This window comes from Myotis lucifugus, unplaced genomic scaffold, assembly GCF_000147115.1.
Source record: "Myotis lucifugus unplaced genomic scaffold, Myoluc2.0 scaffold_2, whole genome shotgun sequence".
Lineage (NCBI taxonomy): Eukaryota > Metazoa > Chordata > Mammalia > Chiroptera > Vespertilionidae > Myotis > Myotis lucifugus.
In genome coordinates, this window is record NW_005871050.1 from 14,301,580 (window position 1) to 14,327,179 (window position 25,600).

General features: G+C 38.5%; 1 protein-coding gene across 4 annotated transcripts in view; it reads right to left on the reverse strand.

Moving 5' to 3' along the window:
• GRIA3 (glutamate ionotropic receptor AMPA type subunit 3) overlaps positions 1–25,600 on the reverse strand; it is a 325,805-nt gene that overhangs the window by 162,643 nt on the left and 137,562 nt on the right. For all 4 annotated transcript variants that reach the window (XR_001348947.2, XM_006082142.3, XM_023758256.1 and 1 more), the window contains exon 4: positions 4,459–4,646. Coding sequence is in view for 3 of the 4 variants with exons in the window: in XM_006082142.3 (XP_006082204.1) it covers positions 4,459–4,646 (188 nt within the window). In the remaining variant the exon portion in view is untranslated. The remainder of the gene's footprint in view (positions 1–4,458; positions 4,647–25,600) is intronic.

Below are 25,600 nucleotides of genomic sequence, written 5' to 3' on the forward strand. Positions count from 1 at the left end.
AGATTGCTTTGGGTAGTATAGACATTTTAATGATGTTGATTCTACCAATCCAGGAACATGGTATGTTCTTCCATCTGTTTATGTCTTCCTCTATCTCTTTTTTCAACGTCCTGTAGTTTTCTGAGTAGAGGTCTTTTACCTCTTTAGTTAAGTTTATTCCTAGGTAGCTTAATTTTTTTGGTGAGATGGTAAATGGGATTGCTTTTTTAGTTTCTCTTTCTTTAAGTTCACTATTGGTGTATAGAAATGCCATAGATTTCTTGGTGTTAATTTTTTATCCTGCTACATTGCCGAATTCATTTATTAAGTCTAATAGTTTTTTGATGGAGTCTTTAGGGTTTTTCATGTACAATATCATGTCATCTGTGAATAAGGATAGTTTTACTTATTCTTTTCCAATTTGGATGCCTTTTATTTCTTCTTCTTGTCTAATTGCAATGGCTAATACTTCCAGTACTATGTTGAACAGGAGTGATGAGAGTGGGCATCCCTGTCTTGTTCCTGTTCTTAGGGGAAATGGTTTTAATTTTTGTCCATTGAGTATGATGCTGGCTGTGGGTTTGTCATATATGGCTTTTATTATGTTGAGGTATGATCCTTCCATTCCCACCTTGCTGAGAGTTTTTATCAAAAATGGGTGTTGGATTTTGTCAAATGCTTTTTCTGCATCAATTGATATGAATATGTGTTTTTTTTCTTTCAGTTTGTATTTGTGATGTATCACGTTCATTGATTTGCAGATATTGTACCATCCTTGCATCTCTGGGATAAATCCTACTTGGTCATGGTGTATGATCTTTCTGATGTACTGCTGGATCCAATTTGCTAAGATTTTGTTGAGGATTTTGGCATCTATGTTCATGAGGGATATTGGCCTGTAATTCTCTTTCATTGTGTTGTCTTTACCTGGTTTTGGTATTAGGGTGATGCTGGCTTCATAGAAAGAGCTTGGAAGTGTTCCTTCCTCTTGAATTTTTTTGAATAGTCTGAGAAGGATAGGTTTTAGTTCTTCCTTGAATGTTTGGTAAAACTCCCCTGTGAAGCCATCTGGCCCTGGGCTTTTGTTTGCTGGAAGCTTTTTGATGACTTCTTCAATTTCTTCCATAGTTACTGGCCTATTGAGATTTTTAGATTCTTCCTGATTGAGTTTTGGAAGGTTGTATTTTTCTAGGAATATGTCCATTTTCTCCAGGTTGTCTAGTTTGTTGCAGTAGAGTTGTCCATAGTATTTTTAAACAATCATTTGTATTTCTGTGGGGTCTGTTGTTATTTCGCCACTATCATTTCTGATTTTGTTTATTTAGGTCGTCTCTCTTTGCTTCTTGGTGAGCCTGGCTAGAGGTTCATCAATCTTGTTTATCCTTTCAAAGAACCAGCTCTTGGTTTCATTGATTTTATGTATTGTTTTTTTGGTCTCCATGTCATTTATTTCTGCTCTAATCTTTATTATCTCCTTCCTTCTGATCACTCTGGGCTTTTCTTATTGCTGTTTTTCTAATTCTTTGAGATGTAGAGTTAGATGATTTACTACCATTTTTTTCTTATTTTTTTGAGGTAGGCCTGTAGAGCTATAAACTTCCCTCTCAGGACTGCTTTCATTGTGTCCCATAGGTTTTGGATTGTTGTGTTTTCATTGTCATTAGTTTCCAGGATGTTTTTAATTTCTTCTTTGATCTTATTGGCAACCCAATCAATATTTAATAACATGCTATTCAGCTTCCAAGTGTTTGAGTGCTTTGGGTTGTTTTTATTGTAGTTTATTTCTAATATTATGCCATTGTGGTCTGAGAAGATGCTTGGTATGATTTCAATCTTCTTGAATTTGGGGAGACTTTGCTTGTGACCCAATATGTGGTCTATTTTTGAAAATGTCCCATGTGCACGTGAGAAGAACGTATATTCCGTGGTTTTGGGGTGAAATGTTCTGAAGATGTCAAATAAGTCCATCTGGTCTACTGAGTCATTTAGGATTACTGTTTCTTTGCTGATTTTTTGTCTAGAGGATTTATCCAGTGATGTCAGTGGTGTATTAAAGTCCCCTACTATGATTGTATTGTTGTCGATCTCTCCCTTGATATCTTCCAGGAGTTTTTTATGTATTTGGGTGCTCCTATACTTTGGCAATTTTACAATATCATTAGAATAGGCTTAAGCAGAGAGCTACCATCTTAAACTTTTGTGAAAAATGTGTGTTTTAGTGATCATATCATGTGGCTGCAGGTACTATTTTGCCCCTTGATGGAAGCATAGTAAAATCACAGTGAAACTTATTGAAATATACTCATTCAATATTCAACCATTTATCCATTTATCTACCCATCCATCTATCCATCCAACACTATGGGCCAGGTATCCTGTTGGACACTGGTGATACAACAGTGAACAAGACCAACATGGCCCTTACCTCAAAGTAATTATGACCTAGTAAAAAATTCCTTAAATAGCAGTGAAAACAATCATGAGTTGACAGATTTGTGACAATTTCTTGAAAGAGAGAAAAAATAAGTGAAACTATCTTTTTAGCCTTACCTGGATTTTGCTAAAACATTTATTTGAAAAAAGTGCTTCCTGAAAAATTGTATTTTGAGGGGTACTGTAAATGTGCATATAGAAGAAAGGAAGATAGAAAGTGAAACATGAAAAGAGAGAACATTTTTGAAAAATGTTACTTTGGTTTTCCTAAAAAGTGTTTAGAAATAATGATTATTTTCCATAGCATTTTATGCTTTTTGAAGCAATTGTACCAGCCATGTGAGTTGGAGCAAATATTATTTTCCCCATTATATAGATGAGTCAGCTGAGGCATCGATATTTAAGTGTCCAATATCCCACAGCTATATAGAATTCAGAGTTCTACCCACTTCTTTTTCTATTACATCATGCTGAAAAATCCCAGACTCCAGTATAAGGTCCTATAAAACCCAAAAGATTTAACAAAATGTAAGATATTCAGGAAGCCAAAGTCACTAGTATAAAAGAAGGAAAACAAAGTACCGCAAGGAGGATGTTTCTCTGCTGTAGGCTATTAAGTAGGTCACCCACTAAAAGGCTATTTTGGTCTAAAATTTTAGAGGGCATGTAGTACATACACCAACATCACTGACCTGATTCTTCACTTTCAAGATCTAAGAAAATCAAAGGCAGTTTTTTTTTTTTAAGGGAGGGGTGGGTCATTTGGATAGCTCAAGAGAATGTTAGTTGGGAAATTTGATTTAGCCAGGCTAGTGCTCTAGATTTTCTGTGAGGTGTGATTCACTAGAGGTGATGCTGTTTTAAGAAGGGGACAGCTTTGTATCTCTATAATGCAGAGTCAGCGGTTTCCCTTTCTTTCTTTCTTCCTTTCTTTCTTTCTTTCTTTCTTTCTTTCTTTCTTTCTTTCTTTCTTTCTTTCTTTCTTTCTTTCTTTCTCTCTCTGTCTTCCTCCCCTCCTCTCCCCACTCCTCCCCTCTCCTTTCTCTTCTCCCCTCCCCTTCCTCCCTCCCCTCCCTTCCCTTTTCTCTTCTTTTTTCCCCATTCTCTTCTTATGAAAGCACATCTGACAAATTGTTAATATTTAATTTGCTATAAAACAGCTCTCCCAGACAATGGCTGCTCACTATAATTCCAATCTCTGAAGCTGTTTTTGCCCCCAGGTACACTGGGGATCAAATTAGAATGAAAATTTTTCCTTTACTGTTTATTTATGGAAGCATAGGCACTTTGTTATTAGCTGGCAATGAAACTACTAAGGAAAATAATACACTTTCACCTCATTTCAATTTGACTCTTTACTTCATTGTATCCATCTGGCTTAAGGTAAAACATTTCTTCTAATATTTTAATCTTAAATTTAAATATCCAAGCTTAATAATGATTTTGCCCTAGTCTAAATCTTCTAAATCTTTTTCACTTTGTTCACATTTTAAAAACCATGAACTTTTTTTATCATATGCCATCTTAAAAATAGTCTTAAATTACATACACATTTGCCTCTTCTCTCTCTCTCTCTCTCTCCCTCGCCCCCCAAAGAGGGATGGTTTGCAAAAATATACACAAATTTGGAAACCTAGTGAATACTGCAATTAGGCTCCTGAAACAAAAACCCTGCCCTTTTGCCCTGCCTGATTCCTTGTCTGTTCCCTGCTGGAAGGATGGTATAGGGATGGTATAGGAAAGGAAGAGGATTACTTTGAAAGATTCAGCTATCTATGAAACAGAGGTGTGGAAGGATGTGTTTATTTGATAGGTAGCATTAAATTGCAGAGACCTCCAGATTAATCATGGTAATGCAAATTTCAACAGCTTAGATTTTCTTTCTTTTCCTGCAGCCACTGGGGAGGAAAAAAGGATTAGAAAGACTATCAAAAACCGTTGGCACGTTTAGTCTGGTTGGGTACTTAATTTATTAGCAGAAATGCGAACTGCCTCAGGTTGATGATTTAACATGTTGGCTGGGGGTAGAATAAATCTCACACTTACCTGTTCCAAAATTGTGTTAATCCTTTCGACTTCGCAGTCAATCAGGTACCGCTTTTCCTGTCTCCTGTCCATTTCTTCAATGATGCGCCTGAATTCTTGGACGTCCTTTATGTTTCCCACAGACCTTGCTGTCACTTGCCAGTTGTTTTGCACTGCTGCTTCCATAATTGCTTGGAGGATGGAAAATCCTAAATGAAGGAAAGACAGCCATGATGATTTTTTTCCTTTAAAAGTCTTTCTGTAGGTATTAAAAGTTCTATTGAATTTTTATTCACAGTCCATTGGGTCTCTGTGAACCTTATCTGTTGTGGACAGTAGGCTTAGCTATAACCTCAGCCTTAACCTTCCAGTTGGCAACTCTATCTTGTTTTAAAAGGAGGAAGATTCTACAACTTGTGGCCACCAGGCTAGGTATTCATCAAGCCTGTACTTAATCAATCACAGCTGAATTATTTTTATTGACATGCATTATCAAAATATCTATGGAGCCTTAGCCAGTTTTGCTCAGTGGATAGATCATTGGCCTGCAGACTGCAGAGTCCTGGGTTCAATTCTGGTCAAGGGCACATACCTCGGTTGCAGTTGCAGGCTTAATACCTGGCCTTGGTCAGTGTGTGTGAAGCAACCAACTGATGTGTCTCTCTCATATTGATGTTTCTCTCTCTCTCTCTGTCTTTCCCCCTCTCTCTAAAAATCAATGGAAAAATATCCTTGGGTGAGGATTAAAAACAACAACAAAATATATAGAATAAATGCCAAGATCTTCCTTCTATCTGACTACAATCTTCCCTATTGTAGTTGAAGCTCATTTCTTTCATCTTCCATAAACATTCTTCAGAATAAAGATAGCTTTAGTAGAGATAGACCCTTATTATAATATAGCTAATCCTTATATAGGCTCAGTTTTCTTTCTCATGGACTGCTACCAAGCCAACAAAGTAAATTATATCTTTCAAGTAAAATAACCCTAAGAAAACCTGACAAAAATGGTCTATTACAAAGATATACTGATTCTTTGATCACAACATGATGAAAAAGTTCAATCATACTAAATCTTCCTGAGTTCTTCCCATTTCTAAATTAAATTTACCAGGGATTCTTGGTTTCTTTTTAGTTAATTTATATCAGACAACCATTAATTACTAATACCCTGGAGCTATGCCAAATGGAAAAGAGAAAAAAAAATCTGATGCTTGAGTTTTTGGTAACCTTTTTGGAGTCAGGGTTTGAGAAGTTGGGAAGAACAGTATATCTTAAAGTATGAATCACAGAATATTACAGGGGTTTCTATGTATTGGTCTTTTAGACTATTCGTGTCTATTTTATATCATTCCTCTATTTTTGCTTCTGTTATTAGTCCATAATTTAAGCGTAATTTAATCAACTGCTCACATCATTTTATTGGGCTATGGTCAAAAGCAACTTCCTTCCTCCCATAAATTTAAATGGTTTTCCATTTATATTTAGGTAATGACTAATGGGAGTGGGTGATGAGGATGATTTGCAAAGCCAAAATGATCTGTGGCATAACAATTTGGCCAAAGAAGTAGAAAATGAAGGAAGCTTGTGCTGCCCTTTAAACATATTCCAGGTTCAGTGCTGTCTTGAGCTCACCCTGTAGTGTAAGCAGACTATGGTTGGGAATCCTCTCCACTGCACCATAGAAAATGGTATTGACATTTGGAGATCACGCTTCAGGGAGATGGCAGCAGTGACTCAGTCGTCATTATGATTCCTTTGTGTGCTGGGTGTATGCAGGAAGAAGATCACAAAAGAGACCCAAGCACTTGGTAATTTCCAAATAGCAATTTCAGCACAGGAGCTCAAAATTACAGATCAGAGTAAATTACCATTGCTTTAAATGTTAATTCTTACTCTTTTTAAGCCAACCACACATATTTATTTCTCAGATTTACATTTTTGTGTGGGTTTTCAATATGCTCTTTGCTTCAGTGGGAGTTGAGGGCACATGGTAGGCCAAAGCATGGGATTAAGAAATAAGCATAGGAAGAAAGAGATTAAAGTATTTGAAAATCTTTCTTAAGCAGTATACAATAAGGCCTTATTATTTTGAATACCACTAATTAACAACTTATGAAAACTCACCAAGGACTAGTTTGAATTTTACTTCTGTACTATTCATGAAGAAAGTATTGACTGAATAATAATGGCAATGAAATTACACACAGTATCTTCGATATATTTAAATTAAACATTTAAAAAGACCATTTAGCAAAATAAAAGTTTTTTGTCTGTTGATTCAAAACCTATGTTCTTGTAATCTCTGCTATTTAGTCCAGTTCCACCATTTTGGGGCCAAAGGTACAAGTTTAATACCTTTTCCATGTGGACAGTACTTCACATTTTAAAAAACAGTGAACATCTCTCCTTATCTTCTTTTTCTTCAGGCTAAACATGTCCTAATTCTTCAACAATTACTTTTGTGACATGATGATAGGTTCCCTCACTGTTCTGTCTTTTATGGGTATTTGTCAATATTTTATTGATCCTGATAATTCAGATGTGATCTGACCAGTGTGGATGACAATGAGATATTGCTTGATTTGTTATACACTGTTATTTTAGTAGCCTAGGATTGCTAATGTTTTTCAATAGCCATATTATATCGTTAATTAATATCAAGCTTGGATTCAACTAAAGCATGTGCGTTCTCACTGTAAAAACCTCTGCTCTGTAACAACTCACCATCCATATATCAAGATTCTTCCAGATATTCTTCCATTTCAATCTACTTTTATCTTCTTTTCTAATTCCTTACCCTATCCCAAATCCTCACTTCTTCCTTGCTTACACATTTTCCCACTTATTCAGTATTCTCCTTGTTACTCAAGGCAATTGCACCTGTATGTCCCCTTTTCTGGTACTTCCTGCTACACATAGACCTTTGTGGAAGATTCTCTACTCATATGAAGCTTCCCATATTGATTTCTTATTTATTTCCCCAGAGATGAGATTTAAATTCAAAATAAAAGTATTATAAGCAATGAAGAAATGGATTTAAAGCACTTATGACAGAAATTTAAAAATTAAAAATAAAACTGGAGAAATAAATTATACTACACACGCATGAAGTACTATACTGCTGTTCAAAAGATAGCTCAATCTCTATATAATAAAAGAAAGATTTCTGTAATATATTATTACATAGAAAAAAGCCACAAAATAGTATGTTTAGCTTAATTTCATTTTTTTGTAAAAAAACACATTTGTATATATATAGAAAAAATTAGAAAGCATTGGCAGTGGTTTTCTCTAAGGTGTAGGATTACCAAGAACTTCAACTTGCACTGTCATTTGTTTATGTAATGTTTGGCTATTTTACAAGAAGGAAGTATCATTTTCTGTAAGAATAAAAACAATAAAGGTTAAAAAATACAACTCAAGCTGTTCTCTCATAGCATAAGCTCCTAGAAGACATGGATGGTAGATGAGTGCAGCTCTATATGTTGCCTACTGCCACAAATTAGAGGCCTCTTACTAAACACTGATTTTATAGATCTTTTTGTACTTGTTCCTTGAACCATGTGAATGTATTACCTATTCAAAAGTACACTGCTTTCTTAATGAGCTTGGGTATGGGGCCTCCTGGACTATGAGACTTGCTCACATTTCTGAGCAAGTCACAACTGTGGCTTAATAATGCAGTATCTTTTACCATGCAGTTTCTATGTGTCTTCTTGAGTATGTGGCTGTGTACTTGAGAACCCTAGGGGCAGTGGTCACCTCAATTCAATACATGTCAGTGAACAATCCAACAAAAGCTTGTATTTGTGCCTAATTTATTATACTTTGACTATTCCCTGTTGCAGCTGACCAAAGAGAATAAATATTAGTTTGGGGAGAAAAAAGGAAAGAAAAGTTTGTCTCTGGAGAAAGAGCAAAAGCAGGCATTGGTGCTTATAGGAGGTGAAGTGTGTAGCACCTCCTTTATTTTTGGCTTTGTTAAAGTAAGTTTGCTCTTTTAGTAGCTTCAGAATTGTCCTTCACTCTGAGTGAACTTTAACATGTCCAACTATGCAGTACTGAAAGTTACCTTTATTTAAGCAGCAAATTTTCTCATCCTGATTTCAGACCACTGTTGTTATCCACCTTCTTTTTCATCCATGTCTTAAAGAATGGGAGTTACTACATAATTAACTGGGTGAATGCTATATTGTAATCTGCATTCAACCAAGATAATATAAGAGCCTGACAATAGAAGAGTGGCAAGGTGATTATGGGTGAAGAACTGGGCTGCAACTATGACCAATCCAATCCTACTGGATGGTTGTCAAGCAATTCTTGCTAAACAAGGGTGCCATCTGGGTAAAGGCTAGTGTAAGGATACTTCTGCTGTATCACCCAAGTCCCCCTTTAGCACCAAGAGACTTATTTTTCCAGCTTCTGGGATAATTGTTGGCTGAAGAGTGCTGCCTAGCTCAAGGTTATACTTGCTTCCAAGGTCAGCCAGTATCTAATAATTGGTTATATGGAGAATAAAGGCACAACCCTTTTACCCCAAATGGGGTGACTCTAACTCAACTTCAAAGCTCTTTTAAGGGTAGGCTGAGGTCTTGTTATAACTGCACCACAGCGTATCTTCTTCTTCTGCCCAAACCCGCTTTCTTATTTTCCTCCAACAAGTGTCAATAATGAGAGTACTACTTCCCAGTAAACTTTTGCATTCAAATCTCCATCTCAGAATCTGCTTCCAGGGGATTTAATCTGTGGCTGTTAGGTTGACCTCATGACAAGGATGGAAACATACAGAAAGATCTCACATCTATAATTGTCAAAACCATTTTCACAGTGGGAAAGAAGGCTAGGATTTTGCTCAATGTACAAACAAAATAAACACTGTAACATGCTGAGAAAATTTAGTATTTGATCTGAAGACAGATTATTAACATATGGAAGTTGGTAATGAAGACACCTAAGGAAATACAGTTGAGGATAATTTTCTTCTTTCTACTTTGCATCTTCCAGCAGGGTTAGCATTACCTATTGTTGCTCATGAACCTCTATCAGATCTCTCAGAGCCACACCATCTGTAATTTTGACATGGTTTCTAGCAGTTCCCCAAATGATGGGGGTCTCTCATATTAACAAATGGGTTTCTTGTGAGTGTTGACATTTATAGCAGTCTGTGCCTGCCTGGGATTTTCAGAGAATTTTCCACAAAGCCTAAAAAGAGATTGCTGACCCTCTGAAAATTCTCTAGAGAGGCAAGTTGATGAACAGGAATATTCAAAGGGCAGGTCAATATTTGTCCCTTTGACCTGTGCTAGAAACTGCCTTTTCAGTGTTTGCAGGTTGAAAAAGAAAGGCTCAAATTGGCCCATGAAAATTCTTATGGTCTGTACTTTTCAATCATAGAATCACACAGCATTACAGGCTAGAAGGACTCTTATAGATGACTCAGAGTAGCAGGATAGAATTTTTAAAGCTCTGGAACCCTTTTTTCAAATGAAATTTTTATGGAAGCCCGAACTATGAGATAGATAAAAGTGGAGCTGCTGTGGTTTAGGGGGTAGACATTTAGAGAGGAGAAGTGACTTGGTCAAGATCACACAGCTAGTTCAGAGTCAGATGCAAAACTAAGGAAGCAGGGCTGGGACTAGGGTGAGGGGAAAGAAGCACCTAGGGCACAAAAATTTTTTTGTTTGTTTTTTCCCAACTGTGTTGAGATATAAAAGGAATCCTATATATAAAGAGCTAATATGCAAATGGTCATCACGCCCTCATGTCATCATGCCCTCACACCATCACACTGTAACTGCTCAGACACTCAACACTGGGAGAGCAGCCAGGCACAAATGAGCTTGTGAGAGAGGAATGGGGACCAGACAGGCACAAATGAGCTTGTGAGAGAGGAATGGGGACCAGATAGGCACAAATGAGCTCTTGAGAGAAGAATAGGGACCAGTTAGGCTGCAGCCTGGGAGAGGGACAAGCTGCCTGCCCCACGGTCCTGGGCACCTGTGGCTGTGGCCCTAGGCGAAGCCGCCTGCCCATGGTCCCCTGCAGCTGTGGCCGGCCTGGGTGAAGCAGGCCCTGGTCCTGCATGCCTGCAGCTGGCCAGAGGGAGGGAAGCCTGGGTCTCAGGTGCCTGTGACTGGCCGGAGGAGGGAATCCTGGGTCCCAGGTGTGGGGCGAGGCAGAGGCGGTTAGGGGTGATCAGGCCAGCAGGGGAGCACTTAGGGGCAATCAGGCAGGCAGCCAGAGGTGGTTAGGGGCGATCAGGCAGGCACAGGTGGTTAGAGGCGATCAGGCAGGCAGGCAGGCAGGCAGGAGAGCGGTTAGGAGCCAGTGGTCCTGGATTGCAAGAGGCAGTCGGACATCCCCTGAGGGGTCCTGGATTGGAGAGGGTGCAGGCCGAGCTGAGGGACCATCCACCCCCATGCATGAATTTCATGTACCGGGCCTCTAGTTGTATATATTTAAGTTGTACAACTTAATGATTTGACATACATATACATTGTGAAATGATCACCACAATGAAGCTAATGAGTATATCCATCACTTCACATAGTTATCATTTTATTCTCTTTTTTTGTGAGAACAGTTAATATTTACCCTCTTAGTAAATTTCAAATATACAATACAGTATTAACTATCATTACCGTGATGTACATTAGATCTCCAGAACTTCTTCACTTGACATAACTGAAACTTTGTACTCTTTGACCCTTTGCATCTTCCAGCAGGGTTAGCACTACCTATTGTTGCTCATGAACCACTTCCCCCACCCTCTCAAGAAAGTACTTTCTGAGGGTTGTGCAACTGTAGCCTTGCACAACACTCAGAGGATGTAGTCCCCATCCTGGAAACAAGTCTCTTCACTTCCAAGTTAGTGCTCTTTCAAGAACTTCATGCTGCCCAACCTATTTTATAGGTCTCATTTCAGGATGCCCCTTGGCAATGTTATAAAGTGGACAGAGCTTGTCTCTTTGTGTGCACTTTCATCTTCTTGATGCTACAGCAGATAATGATGTTCCCTATATACTCAGTACCCCAACTAGACCTACCATCACCACTTCCTGCTTTTTCTTTCCTTCTTCCCCACATCAAAATTTCCCTGTCCTATGTCCCATTCTCTCAGCAGTCTGTCATTTGCCAGGTGCCAAGCATAAGAATGGTTAATGGCTTGGTGTGTTACACTTTCAGCTGAAGCAGTTGGATTTTAGCAGTGGCCTTAACACAAGCAAGTTTGGAAGGAAAGAAAAAGGGGATGTTGAACATTGATTTGGGGGTCTTTCCATTTTATGGGGTCATTCATATGATGAATGTGGAAGTTGATGATGAAGTGCTTTATGGTCTTTAGGGTATGGCATTTAACAAAGGAATAGTTGGTAGCTTGTGTATATCTCAGGAGTCAGTGTAAAACAGGTGCCCAGAAGGTTATTAGTGTCCATCCTGCCTATATCACTCAAATGAATAGAGATGAAAAAAAGTATTGCTTTATTTTTCTGTGTTTTCACTTAACTCTGTGGTTCTCAACTCTGGTTGTACCTTATAATCACCTTGAGAGCTTTTAAAATTAATGTCTAAGCCTCAGCCTGGACCAATTAAATCAGAATCACTAGAAGTGTTTTCTGGGCTTTGTTTTGTTTTATCTTACATTCCCTGGGTGATTCTCATGTATAATCAGTGTTGAGAACCCCTCATCTATTCTAATGGCTACCCAATATAAGTGAGGTATATAGAAGCAGGTCTGTTTCCTTCATGATTGGAAGAAAGGTGCTGTGTGAGAAAAGTGTGATTTGAGAAGGGTTATATACCATCCTATATAATAAAGAGGTAATATGCAAATTGACCCTCACACCGTCGCACACAATGGCCGCCCCCATGTGGTCAAGGATGGCTGCCACAGGATGGCCAGCAGGAGAGGGTAGTTGTGGGCAATCAGGCCAGTAGGGGAGGGCAGTTGGGGGGGGGACCAGGCCTGCAGGGGAGGGCAGTTGGGGATGACCAGGCCTGCACAAGAGGGCAGTTGGGGGGACCCAGGCCTCTAGGGTCGGGCAGTTGGGGGCAACCGGGCTGGCAGGGGAGGATGGTTGGGGGCAATTGGGCTGGCAGGGGAGCAGTTAGGCATCGATCAGGCTGGCAGTGGAGTGGTTAGAGGGTGATCAGGCTGGCAGGCAGGCGAGCAGTTGGGAGCCAGCATTCCCGGATTGTGAGAGGGATGTCCGACTGCTGGTTTAGGCCCGATTCCACATCGGGCCTAAACCAGCAGTTGGACATCCCCTGAGGGGTCCCAGATTGGAGAGGGTGCAGGCTGGGATGAGGGACCTCCCCCCCGCCATGCACAAATTTCATGCACCGGGCCTCTAGTCCAGAAATAAGCAAACAAAGGCACAGAGGCAAGAGTGGGAAGTACTGGCTAGGGTTACAAAACACTTCTTTTGTGGTAAATGAGGAATCTGGAAACATTGATTATATGGGAAGGAGACCCTAAAGTCCTCAAAGCACTTTACAAATAGCTTTCTTCTTCTGAAATAGCACCTGTGTTTTTCTTTTTTAGTATAAATTAATATGTGCTCCTTTTAGACATTCAAGAAGACACAAAAGTATTACAAAATATAGGTGACTCTATTCCTCTGAATAATCACTGTTAACATTTGATGTATTCCTTTTCATTCTATTTTGTATAAATAAACTGCATACTGTTTTGGAAAATGAATTATACTATTTGTGTCCTGTCTTTAGAAATCTAACATTATATCTTGAACATTTTCTTAGATTATTAAATGTTTTCAAACATGATTTTAATGGCTACATAACATTCCATCCTGTACAAATACTGTAATTTATATAACCATTCTCCAACATGAACATTTTAATTATTCCCAATTTCTTTCTATTGTGAAAAATGCTGTGATGACAACACTCATACAATATCTCTATAATTTCCATAGGATAAATGCCTGGAGATAGGAATATCAGACCAAACATTTATGAATATTTTAAGGCTTTTGATACATATTGCCAAATTGCCCTTCAGAAAGGTTGTACCACTTTATGTTCCCATCAGCAGAATAAGAGAGTACTTGTCTCTACTCTTATTGAATAATATATTTGCCCATTTTCTAGGGAAATATAAAAATATTCCTTTTTGCCAGAATTTCTTTGATTATTAGTAAAGTTAGTGAGTTTTTCATTTTTGTGTCCAATTTTACTCCTTATTTTGAGAATTCCCTGTTTGTTTCATTTGTCCACATTTCTATTGTGATGTTAATATTGTTCTTACTGATTTATAAGAAACTTTATTAATTATATTGTGTAATATAGTCACATATTTTAATTCAGTTTACTTGACATTTAATATTGCTTGAGATACATTTTGATTAACAGAATTAAATATTTTATGAAATTAATATTCCTGTTCATCAAAAATTGTGAGAATTAGGAGGCAAATGAAAATTTCTCTTCTGCACTTATTCTAGTGCTCACCTGGGTTTTAAACTCAAAACTTATGTGAACCATTTCTCACTTCTTTGGTCTCTATGGGATTTCAGATAAATTTCTCTTGTATATTGTGGCAAAGTAAGTGAAAGAGGAAGCTATATATGGATGTGAAGGTGGTTTCTGAGACAAGTGAAGAGCAAAAAATAGAGGCAGAGGAAAGAGAGATTAGCTCCATTCAGTTATTTCATGTTATATTTTGCCATACTTGATAATAAAAAATCTGAACTCAAATCCGATACTTCAGGATATGATTATTCATGTTATAAAGTATACTTTTCTTTAAAAATAATTTAATAGAAAGATTCCCATAGCATATTTGAATTCGCATTTTGTTGGTTTGTTGTTTGTTTTCATTTTAACTTGATTTGAAAACATTTGGTTTCCACCAAAATCAATATAGTGATTGCCCAAATTTGAGATGCTAATGAAGAAACACTTCTGTGTATGAGGAGCTTGAAATGGGAAGATCAAGGACCCCTCTGTGTTTGCATATGATGTTAGTCTGTGGCTTTTATGGAACAGGATAAAAATAAATATTCACTTGCACCCAGCTCAATTTACCCTGAGCAAATTTAAGATTTCCCTGAGGCCTTCATTCTTCATAATTGTGTTTGTTTAAGTTTCCATTTAATTAAGAGCATACCCTCTGCAAATCTCTTCTTTGCAGCACCATTATTAAGCTGGGACCTTAGCTAATTTATTAAATCTGTGAACAGAAGGTGGTACCCCCAGTGTCTGAGTTCTGTGCCTTTTCCTCTCTTTAATACAAATCCTTCCTCACTCTAAATTGAACCCTCTACTCATACTAGACTGTTCATGACTGTCCATTGTGCTTCAGTTGTGACCACCTCCATGTCTTAAAATCAAGTAAAGGGACAAACTTTAATAGAGAAACCAGAGAAAATGGTAATTAAGAGAATTGTTTGACATCTTGAGGTATTCTGTTATCCAAATATCCCACTTGAGGAGGCAACTACTGAATACTCATCAAGTTTAAAGTTGGCTCTGAAGCTGGCAGTTCATGTAATCCTGCCTTTTTCATGTTTCTCTTTCATCCTGTTCTTCATTATGAACTTTGTTTCCCTGCTGGTGAATTATGTAGCTCCATTCTCCTTACCATAAGCTGAGAAAGTATGCCCAAATAGATATGTCAGTTTTGTTGAGTGAAAGTAAACTTTGCATTGTCAGCTGAAAGGAAATTTAGAAGACCATCTGGAGTAGATTTGATTAACGTCTGGGAAAAACAGAATAGTCAAGCCTTCTGATCCTCAATCACACAAGGTCTTATATAAAAATAAAAACAACTTAAAGCAACTGGAATTTGGATTAAAGGAAATACTACAATGCGTGTGCACAAATCCTTTGTGTTTCTGTTTGGTATCTACATAATTGTCGGAGATAAGACTACATAAAATCAAACTTACACAGCGTTTGAGCCATCTCAAAGTTGCTCTGTGGACTGCTGCACACTTAATATATGTCATGTGATGATTGACCATGCCCATTAATTGGGTTTCTTATATAACATTTCCTCACTTGGCTTTTAATCCCCTTGAAATTAGTAATTCCCAGCACTGATCACATGACTGAGTCTCCTAGCCAAGCAAGTGCTGAGTGGCTTGGGTGTTAGCAGGCACTTTATGGGCACCTGAGGGACAGAGTTTACTATAGATTTCAACCAAAGAAATAATTCTCTTGCCAGCTCTGGTTGTGTGGTGGTGGTGTTGGGGAAGTCTTTATGCATGATTTTTAAAAGGCCCCAATTATAGTTTGGAGGAAGAAGGATACCTATCAGCTATATATGTCTTTGTCCAAGGTCCAATTTATTCCAAATAGAACCTAGAGACCACAATTAAGAAGGTGATCTTTCACCCTGCTACCTCTCCTCCAGCAGGAGATGAACTTTGAATCACCTCCCAGAAGTGGATATATTTTGCATTGAGCATCAACATCTTGGGCTTCCCTTTGTATAAAGTAGTTTACATTGTGGCCTATGCCTATGGAATAGTAAAGTGAATTGACTGAGGTGGGACTTGAGCTCAGAAAACATGTGCTTGTGTTCCATTAAGCTAAAGACTTCTCTTTAGGAAACTGACTTATCTGGAAATGTTCTTCAGCATTCTCAATTTTGAGAAAGCAAGGCTAAATCAAACTTCTTAATATCTCTGAGTTTTGGGTATGAGGCATGGATAATGGATACCAGCAAAAAAGAAAAGGGAGTGGAAAGTGGGGGTGAATTTATGTCAAAGATGAAAGGGTTCTGGATCTGATTGCATAGGACTGTGGCTTTCTTTGCCTGCTCAAGTGCTGAGACTTCTTGATTCTGATACTATTGGAAGGCTGTCAAAGGTAATATTAAGTTCAAGCTTTTGCCTAGAGCAGTGGTTGGCAAACTGTGGCTCGCGAGCCACATGCGGCTCTTTGGCCCCTTGAGTGTGGCTCTTCCACAAAATACCACGTGCGGGTGCGCACGTACAGTGCGATTGGAACTTCGTGGCCCATGCACAGAAGTCGGTATTTTGTGGAAGAGCCACACTCAAGGGGCCAAAGAGCCACGTGTGGCTTGCGAGCCGTAGTTTGCCGACCACTGGCCTAGAGCAGTGATGGCGAACCTTTTGAGCTTGGCGTGTCAGCATTTTGAAAAACCCTAACTTAACTCTGGTGCCGTGTCACGTATAGAAATTTTTTGATATTTGCAACCATAGTAAAACAAAGACTTATATTTTTGATATTTATTTTATATATTTAAATGCCATTTAACAAAGAAAAATCAACCAAAAAAAATGACACGCAAGTCATAGGTTCACCATCACTGGCCTAGAGGATACAGAGGGGTTAAAGATATATTCCTGAGGACAACAGAGAACACATTTTTCCCTTGAGGAAAAAGTTTCCTTGACTTAACTCTGTGGTCTAAAAACTGCTTGGGGAACACTCAAAGTAGGATATGCAAAACTTACAAGGTAAATAAGAATTTTCATGTGTCCTCCCCACACTAAAAAAAAGAAACACACACATGAAAACACTTCCAAGATCAATGCACTTTGAATAGTTGTTTTCTTTCAATTGACTTTTTTTTAAATGGGTACATGAGAATGGGTTTAGCAGTATGAAGGAGGTTTACAGGTTAATGTTTCATTTTGTGCAGGCCTTGGGCTCCAGGAAGAGTGGCTGAATATTGCCTGAGCTGCAGAGAAGTTAGGTTGTCTGAGGTGGACAGAGTTCTACTATGTATCTTAGAATTCTCAAATATGAGAGCCAGAATTTCGTGATGGCTCCAGTCTCTTTATTGTACAAATTAGAAACTGAAGTCCAGAGAGAGACAGTGGTAGGTCCCAACCTGATCATGACCACAACCCTTTTCTTGTATTAACTTTCAATATGAATTAAAATGACATTTCTGTTGTGTTTTATGGATAAATATCCATTTTGGTATTGAGTAAAAGTTAAAATCCAACAGGAAAATCATGATGGATACCCCTTGTAGCTTTGTCTTCAAGGCTTCTGTGACTTCCTTCAATACCTTTGCATGGAGGAGCCAGTGATTCCACAAGTAAGTTTGTATATTAGAGCATATATTTTCCCTCAAATCTAGCTGGGACTCCAATTTGGTATTGGGGTTCACTCTAATCTACATAACCTTTGAAGTCCATGGCTTGGTTCATTCTGCCAGTCACATAGTTTTTGGGCAGGGCACTGCCTGCCCCTGCTCCCTCAGTCTCTAGTGATGTACTCTGGCTGCCCTACACAGCTGGAAAAGCCTCACCCTATCCCATAAACCTCCCTTTTTATTAAATCTCAGTTCCAAACAAATCTCACCACACAGATCACCCTAATTGAAATGGTGGGAAATGAAGGTTCCAAGCTCTCACACCTGTTCTCTATTATCCTGAGAATTTTAAGCTACAGAGAGAGGCCACTATCTCTCAGGGGTTATGGTTGTATGCAATCTTTAAATCATTGTTTGAATAAGATTCTTCTTTTATACTAGTATTGTCATGTGTAAATTTTTCATCACTCAGATTTTAAATTGAACTGCTTGTCCTTTCACTGTCAAGTTTGCAATAGGAGTATAAACTAATATTTGTTGAATGCCTCCTAGGGCTGAGTACTATGTTAAGCGTTTAGACACATTATTACATTTAATCCTCCCACCAATCCCAAGCATAGGTAGTTATCCCCAATTAACAGATGAGGAAATTGAGCCACATAGAGGCACATGTTTATGAATTATAGCACATACTAGTAACTTTTGGACCTAGGATCTACACCCAGGTCTGGTTGGATATGTGCTGTTGCCCAGGAAAGATGGCATCATACATTTTTCTATGTGTTTTTTGATGACATGGAGGGATCTAAAATGCAGTGTTGTTTGCCTAACTACCTGAAGACATCCCAGGATTTTTCAGGCCCACTGGGAAGCATGTCTTATAATCAACTGTAAGTGAGTGCTTACCCAAAACAAAGTCAGGGTTCTCTAGATAATGGCATATCTTTCATCAGTTAATCATCATTTCTAGAATTGAGCTGGAGTTATCAGACTGGACAAGTTTTATCATTGCTTGTGTTCTTATTTATTTCTCACACTGTCTCAGATGCCCCCTGCCTCCAAAGCAGCTGTTTTTTTTAAAAAATTTATTATTTATTTATTTATTTTTAAAATATATTTTTATTGATTTCAGAGAGGAAAGGAGAGGGAGATATGGAAACATCAATTATGAGAGAGAATTATGGATCGGCTGCCTCCTGTATGCCCCCTACTGGGGATCGAACCTGCAACCCAGGTGTGTGCCCTTGACCGAATTGAACCCGGGACCCTTCAGTCCACAGGCCGATGCTCTGTCCACTGAACTAAACCAGCTAGGGCAGCAGCTGTTTTTTTTTTTTTTTCTGACTTCCCTATTTCTGTCAAATTTCCTAATTTTAAAATCTGAACATTATCTTTGACTCTTCCATTACTCTAAGCAAAACAAAGTCAAATTAATTAATCTTTTCTGTGTCTTTCCCTTTCTTTACATTCCAAGTTTACTACCAGCTATTTTAAATTTATTATTGGTATTTGCTTGGGCTATTGATACAGTCCCAGCTGTTCATGAACACCATCTTTAACTTTGTCACTCTTTTGATTATATAATAGCCACGCTCATTCTCAAAAATCTTCAAAAGTTTTTATTTGCCCATAGGATAAAGTTCAAAGGAGGGATTAGAAATGTTTCAACTTGCTTTCAATCCAGGATTTACTTTAGAGGAAAGTCTTAAGGAACTTATTAAACTGGGTAAGCTTATGGTTGGTTGTTCCTTTCCAATTCTGGAACTCAGTTTCTTTTATATTCTATTTTGAAGGGTCCCTTGAAGATTGTATAAATAAGTACTGTTAGGAAGGTGGATCAAGAACATTCTAGTCTGATAATAGAAAAATGGAAGCCAGGACTAGAGGAAAGGAAAGAAAATCTGAAAGGAAAAACAGAGAAAACATCTTCCTAAAAGTTTCTGCTTACGTTCCCTCATTGTTTCTAATTAGTGTTTCACTTGGAAATTGACACTTTGGCTAGATTTATGGGCATGAAGCAAAGAGATGTAAACAAGGTCAGCCCCACCATTAGGCTCAGCCACCAATGGCACAGATTACTAAGAAGGTTGGCTGGACAAGATGGAGTCTAGACCCATGGACTCAAAGGAAGCTAACTGGCCCTACCAGCCATCAAAAAAATGACCTTAGCTTAACTTAGCCAGAAGATGTACCCAACTGAGCTAATTAGCTGCAAAGGACAAACATCCACATGGCTACAACTGAGTTCAAGAGTGCTTCTGCAAACTAGAATCTGGGAGGTTTACAGAGAGAGAGCCCTGAGTCACTTAGAGTTAAGATGCCTACTACAGGGATGGACTGCTGGGAAACTGCACTGGCTAGGAATTTATTTGAATAAAATAAATCTAATTAGTTACCATGTAGCTAGTCTTCATAATGACTGGATTGGTGTAGGGACTAGTTGACCGTGCCCAGAAAGCTTCTGTGCTCATTCAGGCAAAATGCTCAACATTTTGGTGAACAAAATGGTTAAGTGAGTTCCTCTCAGCTGGAAATTTGATCCCACTGCCAATGTGCTATGGTCTTATGTATCATTTTGAAGGAGAGGGTCCTATGCATATAGAAGTATTTATTAAGCTCTCCAAGAGAGTTAAGTAATCAGTTTAGGATGGCAGAGGCAGTGGACAAGAGGGAAAACGTTAATGACGGATATTTATTTAGCTGGGAGACCCCACTCAAGAAATGGACCAGAGCCTGCAATGGACCACTCCAGCAAGATTTGTTCCCACAAAGCCCCTGGGAAGTGTAGGTGTGAGACTATTCTGAATCTGTAAATAGGCCTACTTTTAAAACCATCTCAAATTTGCCAGTGTGTTTTAAAACACTGTTTGACAACCCCCTTAGGCCATAAAACATGTTTATATTTTGGATTGAAACCACATAATCATAATGGCCTGGAATCTTCTTAGGGGAACCTTCCCATCTGCAGTGTTTAGCTCTATAAATATCAATGCAGCAGAGCATCCTCTAAACAAAACACAAATGTTCTTTAAGGTTTATTTTGAGAAAAGAATACAATCAGCAGAAATGCCGAAGATAAAAGGATTCAGGAATTACTGTAGGAGTGAATTTCTCTATCAAATTTATGTTTTAACAACCCCAGATGTTACTGGTATATGCCTCATACCTGAGAAGAGAAATAGGCTTACTCTGTCCAGCACAGCATTGATGTGCTAACAACATCAGGGGCCCCCTTAAGGAGTACATTGCTCTCCACTGAGGAGCTAAATAGTGAAAAAGGCATAATTTTTATATAACCTTAAAGCTGTGGCAATTTCCCAGCTTAGCTGGCCCCACTTGGATAGAAGGTTGTTTTTTCCAGCATGAAATAAGTGGATTGTGCCTTGGATGATGTAGCTGCTTCCATTGTCTTAACCACTGATGCAGATCATAGCATGAGTGATGTAGCAGCAGCAGCCACGGAGAGCTGCTGTGAAAGTAAATTCAATGAATGGAGTGGCTGGACTCAAAATGAGTTTGGCCTGCATGATTGGCTTCAGGAAGCAGGGCAGGTGCTCAGGAAAGCTTATTCAAGTAACCCAGATCCCAAGAAAGATAGTCTATGCCAAGGTCCACATTTTCCACACCGTCTGCACAGCTCTGGTTACATGAAAGGATTACTTTAGCCTCCATATAAAAGGACAATATTGCTAACTGCTAAGAAGAGAGGTTGTTGTGTCACAAACTCTTACTCTGAGCAGCGCAGTTGGGTTTAACTCATTCAGAAAGATAGTATATGTTCTTGCTACTTTAAGTGTTGTCCCTGGATTAACATAACAATTATACAAAAAGATCCTTAAGATGCTTTGCTACTTAAGTGTGGTCCATGAATCAGTGGCATTGGCATCACCAACACTGCTTATTAGAAATGCAGACTGTCAGGTTCCACCCCAGACTTAAATGAAAGAGAACCTGTATTTTAACAAGCTCTCCAGGTGATTCATGGCACATCAAAATTTAAGAAGCACTAGTTTGGTCATTATTATATATCTACTGAGAACTAGAAGTTAACACAGTTTAGCCTGTTAACACAGTGGGTGATTCAGAAGGAGGGAAAGCCCAGGCTTCAATGAAGGTTATAGATGGGAAGTGAACAGTGTAGGGCTAGGAGAGTGACTCATTTGCTCAACCTAGGCCCAGGACAAGCCTCTTGACAATATGCTAAGCTATTTTTGTTGGTGGTTCTATGACATACTGAGTAGCAAGCCAGAGTCCCCAGTTACTGGGGATATTCCAAGGCTCTAACAAAGATGGACCCATGAAAATTCTAGCATTACTGGGCTGTAAGAAACTCTCTAATACTCAGTCAAAATGGGCAGCCTAACCATATCTATTACTCTGTTATCTTGCCTTTCCTATCAGCCATAGAGGCTCACAAGGGACTGTGGCCAAACAATACTTGGCAGGGAAACTATAGAGCATACAGTTATGCAGGGCTGCATGTAGGGAAGACCTTAGACTGAATTCTGTAGCAAAGAGCAACAAAGATCCAAAGGACTGTACCCAGTCTTGTCTGCCTAAGCAGCATGGAGACTGTAGATACCTGATGGGAAACTCTCAAACCTGCTCAGATATGGGGAACGGGAAGTTAAAACATAAGAGGAAGAACTGCAGTATTGTTACCCCTTACTTGTGTCTTTGTCCTATGTGAAACTCTATTCAAGTCCAGGTTTTGAAATGCTCCACAATTTTTGCCTCCAGTGGTTGTTGCCAGAGAATAAATTTCATAAATACCACATCAAATCCTACCAACTTGAAGCCATCCAATTTTTCTTCGTTTTGAACTAACCACAAAACCAATAAGACAATACAAAGAGAAATGCTATCCTATTAATATCCCCCCCCTCCACACACACCCAACCCCAATTTAGTCAGCAAGTTCTATGTAGAGCCGATGGGATATTTACATTGATGAAAATTCTGAAGATGGCCCTCAAGGCATCCCAAGGTTGTTTCAAAGGTAAAGGTGCTGTGAGAACTGTATCCTGATTTTGCCTTGATGGTGGCTACATTGGAGATAAAAGGCTTGTAAACTGTTTCCTGTCTCTAGAGCCTGACAGTCCCCTGTGCCATTTTAATTTGAGCTTTTTGGATTGGACTAGAATGAACGAGCAGGGGAGGTTAATTATCCTAATTAGAAAAGAAGTAAAGCCATGGCCCTTCTAGGTCAGGCACTTGGACAAACCTCCCATGGCTCCAAGCTTTGGGCATTAACTTGTCACTTGAATGCCAGACGATACACAAAACATCCTCCCCAAACTTCTGCCAAAGTCCCCAGAGTAAATCAGAGGAGAATTCTTTGCAGGAAATGGTGTGTGATCACCCTGTGCCCCAGGACCAGAGAAAAGGTTATCTATTGGTAGCAGATGTGTGGGCACAGCTGGATGGGTACAAGTGTGTTTGTTGGTCCAACCCCAAACTCCCCTACTCTGTAGTGCCAAGCAAACTCAATGTAGCTTGTAAATACTGCTGTTGTGATCATTTCTAAAAACATGCATCATTCCCTGAGCCTCTTGATAGTCTGACTTCAGCTGGCTGATAATATTGGTGTCCTTATGGAAGGTAAACTCCTCTGGTATTCTGCTGGTATTTCTTGGATTAATATTTTGTTGTTGGATTTATTGATTCCCAGATGCAACACCTTCCGTTTCTTCTTCTCCCATGCACTATTTAGTCTCTGAATAGATCAACCCCGTTCCCAATCTAGAACAAGCTTCAGATTATTTATGTGAAAGTTCTTAACAGTGTCTGGCACATAGTAAGTGTTCACTAAATATTAGTTTATTCTCTTTCTCCTACTAGAATGGAGTGTGTCAGGGACACAGCCACAATAGTCAGTTGTTCTGATCTCTGAGCCTTGCATTTAATGTATGATATCTGGTAATTTTGTGATTTGTGACAAAAAGAGAAGTGTAAAGCCTCAGACAAAGCTAGAGTGGTGATTATATAATGTTAAAATCAAACTGAACAATTAGCTAGACATACTAAACAGATATGTCTAGTACTTGACTTTGAATTATCCATGTACCCAAGGGATAAATAAAAAAGAACTTAAGCTTCATCTTTCAAAATAGGCCTCAGATTGTTGAATGATCAATCTGGATCTGTTACAATTTGTCTTATTCATACAGAATGGTCCAAGAACATTAACATCAATGACAACTAACAGAATGATAGAGTAGAGGTCTCAATAGACCATTTAGTCTATCCATTCCAGCTTCCCCCAGCCTCCTGTCTCTAGCCATCCTATCTACCTGCTCTTTAAAATGAACTCTTATTTTTTTAAAATGTTTTCTTTATTGATTAAAGTATTACATATGTGTCCTTATAACGCATTGCACCCCACCCCCCCTCATGTCCTCATCCCCCTGGTGTCTGTGTCCATTGGTTATGCTTATATGTATGCATACAAGTCCTTTGGTTGATCTCTCCCCCATACCCCACCCTCCCCTACCTTCCTTCTGAGGTTTGACGGTCTGTTCGATGCTTCTCTGTCTCTGGATCTGTTTTTGTTCATCAGTTTATGTTGTTCATTATATTCCACAAATGAGTGAGATCATGTGATATTTATCTTTCTCCAACTGACTTATTTTGCTTAGCATAATGCTCTCCAGTTCCATCCATGCTGTTGCAAATGGTAGGAGTTCATTCATTTTTACAGCAGCATAGCATTCCATTGTGTAAATGTACCACAGTTTTTTAATTCACTCATCTGCTGATGGGCACTTAGGCTGTTTCCAAATCTTAGCTATGGTGAATTGTGCTGCTATAACATAGGGGTGCATACATCCTTTCTGATTGGTGTTTCTAAAATGAACTCTTCTTGATTATTTGCAATAAGGACAGGGAACCAAGGTGTGAATAGTACCAAATAATGGATGCAATTAAATTCACTTGTATTTAATTTTAGAAATTTTTATACTTTATAATTGAATATGTGTCTACATAATATGGGAATGAGTTTAAATATAAAGGCCTGGTGCTAGAAGAAACTTATCTATGGTGCATTTTTACTCACAATTCTCTCCATGCTCATTGCTTAGACTTTACAAAATACTCAACCATGGAGAATTTCCCTTCCCCAAATCTTCCCTAGAGGGGGGGGTTGTCAGTTTTAAAAAAGAGTAGAAAGTAAATAGAGTACTGTTGACATATTGGGGATAAAAGTAGTTAAGAAAAATGGATGCTAATGATCAAACTCAAAAGCAGTATTGGTATTGTAGATAACTAACCCCTATAATTGGGCAAGGATAATAAAGGAGACAAGTCTTCTGAAGTCTCTCAGTGTTTATTCTTGGTATAAGAAGTAACTTTAGGATCTTTGTAGAAAATCTATGCAGTGGATATATAACTTAGAAAATAGAGTGCTCATGCAGTCCTTTTTTTAAATTTCTTGTTCTTGTTTATTTTTTACTTTGTTTTGTTCCTGTCTTGGCATCCCAACCTTTAGTAAGTGGAACAAATTACCCTCCAGTCGTCAGAATTGGCAGCAGAAATTTACTTTGTGTTTGGCTGGATGTAAGTTCAAAACCCAGTCATCTGGTGTAAACTTAACTTGAAAATAGGTTTTTCTTAGACTCCTAGAAGCCTAAGTCCCAAGTTTGATGACTGTGGCTCATGAAAGCTTTTAGAGCAAGCTTTTCTTTTGGGAGGAAGTATGCAGGTGCTAGATTTATTTGTGGGGTGATTTATGTCCTCAGGAATATTTAACAGTATAGAACTTTTAAGGTTTCCTTTTTTGTCACTGAAACTTAATATTATCACCATTTAGGAGAGAGAAGACCAGAAATGCTTTTTAAACCTGCTGAGAATTGGCAGAGAAAATCTTAAGAAGATAAGGCATTTTTGTTAAGACTGCCACCAAATCCCAAGACTGCCTGTGGCATTATTGACAGTAATATAATCTCTTTATTTATTTTATCTGTTTTATTTCAAGACTCTCTTTTTGCCTTTTGATTAATAATAAATAATTTCAAACTAGCTCTGGGCCAGTGTACCCTCTTAGAAGAAGTTGTGAAACTTTCCTGTATTTAATTTAATGGTTCTATGCTTGTCAGATGGACTTCTGTTTTTACAAGGGAGTTG